The following is a 5,000-nucleotide window of genomic DNA, read 5'->3' as shown; positions in this document are numbered from 1 at the left end:
CAAGGCAATTTTCTGGAGGACTCGCACGTGGAGAAGAGAGAAAATAAGGTTCCCCCTTCAACCAGCACATTCGATCCCCTGCCAGCATTCAGCGCAGAGGACCTGGGACCTTCGGGCTCCACTCCGCTTGGCTTCTTCCCGTATGAGAATTCTGACGACTTCTTTAACGAGGTTTTCAAGAACTCAAATCCATTTGGGGCGAAGATCGTCACTGATGTTACGGTGAGGTGGTTAAAAGTTTTGTTGACAAGAATGGTTTTTGTTGTAAAGTATGCTATCAATCGTCGTAACAAATAATTGAATCACAGACATGGTTGTAATATCTATCTTATCAAATACTGCAGAGTCATATTTACAGATGTTAAACAAGAGTATGGTCTATCATTACATTTCCCCATTAAATCCTCTATGTCAATAATTGTATGTTTTTTTTAACACGATAATACTTTTACAGCCATCTTCAAACGGAATCTCCACTCTGGGAACATTCCAAGAATCGCAAGTTCAAACGTCACGCACAGGTCTATCTCCTCAACTCTCTACGATCAGTAGATCAGCCTCCACTCCATCATTCAAGAGACTCCCATCAACAAACTCCCCAGCAAGGACTCAGACTTATCAAATTTCTATAAGACCATCAGTCAACAGTCCAGTCAACACCCCTCACTCAGCAGCCACATCCTTTTCGCACCAGCAGTTCACGCGGCAGAATTTCGTGTCTCCGAGTACCTCCTCCTCTCAGCCAGGCACGAACGACCCTTTTACCGCCTTGCTCTCGAACCACCAGCTCTCCTCAACTCCCGAAGACAAATTCGTGCCAGTGAGGTCCATTTCCAACGCCGCCCAGCCGTCCTTCAGCGGATCCTCGACCAGAGTACCCACGCCCTTCCCCTCATCCTTCCAGTCAGCGAGAGAAGGACCAGGGGGACCGAGCTCGAACTATCAGGGAGTGTCGAACCTCCTCGCCAACGACGTCCAGAGACACATCGTTCCTTCGAGTCGAGGGCCGTCGACGACCAACAGCGACCATCAGGTGAGGAAAACTTGTAAAACGGAAGTTAAAAACGAAATATCATAGAGAACAGAAGTTGAAAAATCGGACAATGAAATAAGAATCTAGAAATACGTTATAAATTAATTATGTTACGGTAATGACAACAATAAATCCATTTATTAATATCACAAAATCGGTTTTACCAATCATAACAACAAAAATACTTTTACCATAATAGAAATACTCGTAATATTATCAGATGATAGTAATTAACACTCTCAACAATCAAGCTGAATAGGATGATCCATGTGTAGAACAGAATAATGCAGTGACGCGTTCTGTATAGAGACGCAATAACCCTCTGTTAGAAGGATTCGAAACACTCACTCTAGCTAATATCCAGAACGAAAGAAACAACCACACGTCCCACTGAGTAGAATCGTCCAAGTAATTCTCTCACTCACTCACTCACTCTCACTCAATCACTCACTCACTCACTCACTCACTCACTCACTCACTCACTCACTCACTCATCACTCACTCACTCACTCACTCACTCACTCACTCACTCACTCACTCACTCACTCACTCACTCACTCTCTCACTCACTCACTCACTCACTCACTCACTCTCTCACTCACTCACTTACTCACTCACTCATTCTCTCACTCACTCACTCTCTCACTCACTCACTCACTCACTCGATATATGCCAATTTTTGGGTACATTTATTAATTGACATTCATACCTATTCTACATTTACATCCAATTTTTATTCCAGCCAAGGACCTTGATGAGAACAAGTGACCCCTTCAGAGGCTCGACTGACAGCTCCTCCTCCACGCCCACGCCGAGTCCCGAGCCGCTGGACTCCTTCCCTTCGCCTGAGAGTTTGACTGAAGACCAGAGTCGAGGTGAGAGAAATTAACTTGTCTCTCTCTTTCTGTCTCTGTCTCTGTGTCTTTCTCCGTCTCTGTTTCTTTCTCTACCTCCGTCTCTCTGCCTCATCCTGTCTCTCCCTGTCTCAGTGTCTGTTTCTGTTTCTCTTTCTGTCTCTGTGCCTGTTTCTGTCTCTGTCACTGTCTGTCTGTTTCTCTCTCTCTTTCTCTCTCTCTCTCTCTCTCTCTCTCTCTCTCTCTCTCTCTCTCTCTCTCTCTCTCTCTCTCTCTCTCTCTCTCTCTCTCTCTCTCTCTCTCTTTCTCTGTGTCTTTCTTTCTGTCTACCTCGCACTGTTTTTGTTATTGAGTAGAATTGTTGCATCAGTTCAGTAGTTTTGGGCAGTGTTTATCTTTTAATCAGTTTTTAAAACTGTTTTTGAGTATTTTCTTTTTTTATGATTTCGTACTTGATGTTAAGTACCTATATTTATATATATTTTTGTAAGGATCAAAATAAATATGTATTATATACATCAATATCTAGATATCAAGAACTTCCATAATAGTGTGTAGATTGATATTTCCATACTCTATGTCAAAAGAAAATCAGACTGGCCAAAATGGACCTTCGATATGTATATTCTATTAACGTTTTGCTCTCTGTTCACCAAGGGTTTATTTACTGTTATATCCCTCGTTTTCTGCGGGTATCCATCTGTAACTCTGTCTGCTTGTGGTTCCTCTAGCTCCATTTTTTGTCCCAGTCTGTATTTTAAAAAATCTGTCCTTATCTCATGCGACTTTTTATCTCTGTATTTTCTGTCATTTCTTCCTCTGTTCCTTTCTCTATCTAAGGAGATTTTCTTTTAATGTCTCTGGTTATTATTCCAACTCAGTTCCTTCTAATATTCTATTTCTGCATCTCCTGTCAACTTCTGTCTGTCTGTCTACAGTGATTTTCTAATTCTGCCATTATCTATGACAATCTACTGTGTCTAAATACGTGGAAAACGCCATACATTGTAATCGATTTTGCCTAATTATATATCTGGCACTATCTACTATAATCATAAATCTAAATATCACTATCTACTATAATCGATTTTGTCTGAATATATCTATTCCATTATCTGTTGTACCTAAACACAACTCTGACAGTATCCATTGTAATCTGTCGCATCTAAACATACCTCTTCCAGATCAATCGGAATAGATTGAATCTAAACATGTATCTAACTACCTATTGTACGAGTACCCTGAAGTAGGCCTACATAGTCACGTACCTCCGACACCATTACAATCAAGTGTACCTAAAGTGTCTAAAACCACTGACTTCATTTTCCCTTCCCACAGCACCGATAGAGGACAACGCACCCTCAACGTCAACGACCACCACCACAACAATCATCTCTCACCCTGACGCCACTGAAGGGAAAGTCGAGGTGGGTTGGGACGCCGCGGGAGGGAGTGTGATGTCCTTGCACCTTATGTGTTGCTGTTCTTGAATGTCTCTTTGAAGGCGCGGAGGAGGGAGATGGAATGGAGGTGGAGGTGTTGCTTCTTGGTTGTGGGATTTTTGTTAGTGGATTTGAAGGTAGTTTTGGTGGAGAGGGTACGGTAAAATGAAGATGATATAATTTTGACTGTTATTGTTATTTTTGTTGTTATCATTATTATTGTTTTTATTATTACTATTGTTGGTGTTGGTGTTGTTGTTGTTGTTTTGTTATTATTATTATTATTGTTGTTATTATTATTATTATTATCTTTATTATTATTTTGTTATTGTTATCATTAGTATCGACTTCATCATAGTTATTTTGATCGTCATCATCATTATCATTATTAATTATCATCATCATCATTAAATAATATAATTATCGCAATTGTTATTACTGTAATCATTATTATCATTGTTGTTATCATTATCATTATTATCATCATTAGTAGTAGCAGCAGTAATAGTAATATTAGCAGTATCATTGTCATTATTGCTATCATCATTACTATTATTATTGTTATTGTTACTGTTATGGTATTGTTGTTATTAGTATTGTTATTATTATCATTGCCATTATTATCATTATTATTATTATTGCTATTATTATTATTATTTTTATTATCATCATCAGTCATCGTCATTATTATCACTATTATCATGATCATTATCTATTGGTATTATCCTCATCATAACCATTATTACTATCAGCATCATCCTTATCAACCTTATAACTATCATTACCATCATTACTAAATCCTATATCAATCTTTGAAGGTCCTAGTATTACCGTACAAGAAAGTGGGAGAGAAACTTCTAGAAAATACATCTCCAGATTCTAGAAATCCCGACCGTTCGAATTCCATTAACTTTGGCGTTCCGTTGAAGGTGAGATGGCCGTTATTCTGTTGTTTTGAATGTTTGAATTTTTGAAAGGATCTCTCCTTTTTGTGTCTTGTTATGTTGATGTTATTTTGTTAATGTGCTTGGTTTTTATCTTTCATATTTTTCAGTTTTTTTTATTGATGTATCTTTTTTTTATTTTGGGTGATTGGTGATAAGATTTAAAAAAGAGAGTTATCTTGGAGAGGTTTATAATCAGATTATAGTTAAATTCTTACATATTAGCCATATTGCTTTATGTCGTATACGTGTCATTCCCCTGCAAATGCTTATTCATTATAATGTGTAATCTTTTATTCAGTCCTCATACTCCATCTTTATTATAAAGTTTATTTCAACACAAGCTCACACTCACACCCATTCACTTACTCAAACACTCACTTACTCCTTCAAATACTCATTCACACGAACACTCACTCGTTCAAACGCACACTTACTCACTCAAACACTCGTAATCAATCAAACACTCACTCACTCAAACACTCTCACATTTACTCACTATACCCCCCCCCCCTCCAATTACACAGCTATTTACTCAGTCACTCATTCACTTATTCACTCACTCTCTTAACTCAGTTACTCACATAGTCACTCTCTCACTCACCCTTGATACAACACGTTGTGTGTGATAACAAAGTTTCTCTGAACCAGAACCTATATAACTTACACCCAGTCACTCAAACATTCACTCAGTTTCTTTGAACCGAAAACTATGTTACTCACACTC

At 38.4% G+C, this 5,000-nt stretch overlaps 1 protein-coding gene across 1 annotated transcript in view; it reads left to right on the top strand.

Moving 5' to 3' along the window:
- The window catches only part of LOC125046990 (mucin-4-like), a 44,868-nt gene that overhangs the window by 23,542 nt on the left and 16,326 nt on the right, over positions 1-5,000 (top strand). The window contains exons 2-6 of the mRNA XM_047644999.1: positions 1-222; positions 455-1,033; positions 1,776-1,908; positions 3,226-3,314; positions 4,148-4,258. The exon at positions 1-222 is cut by the window's left edge and continues 1,926 nt beyond it. Of these exons, the coding sequence (XP_047500955.1) occupies positions 1-222; positions 455-1,033; positions 1,776-1,908; positions 3,226-3,314; positions 4,148-4,258 (1,134 nt within the window). The remainder of the gene's footprint in view (positions 223-454; positions 1,034-1,775; positions 1,909-3,225; positions 3,315-4,147; positions 4,259-5,000) is intronic.

The sequence above is a fragment of the Penaeus chinensis genome, chromosome 40, assembly GCF_019202785.1.
Source record: "Penaeus chinensis breed Huanghai No. 1 chromosome 40, ASM1920278v2, whole genome shotgun sequence".
NCBI lineage: Eukaryota > Metazoa > Arthropoda > Malacostraca > Decapoda > Penaeidae > Penaeus > Penaeus chinensis.
The sequence above is the reverse complement of the archived record's forward strand: the minus strand, read 5'-3'. Positions and strand labels throughout refer to the sequence as shown.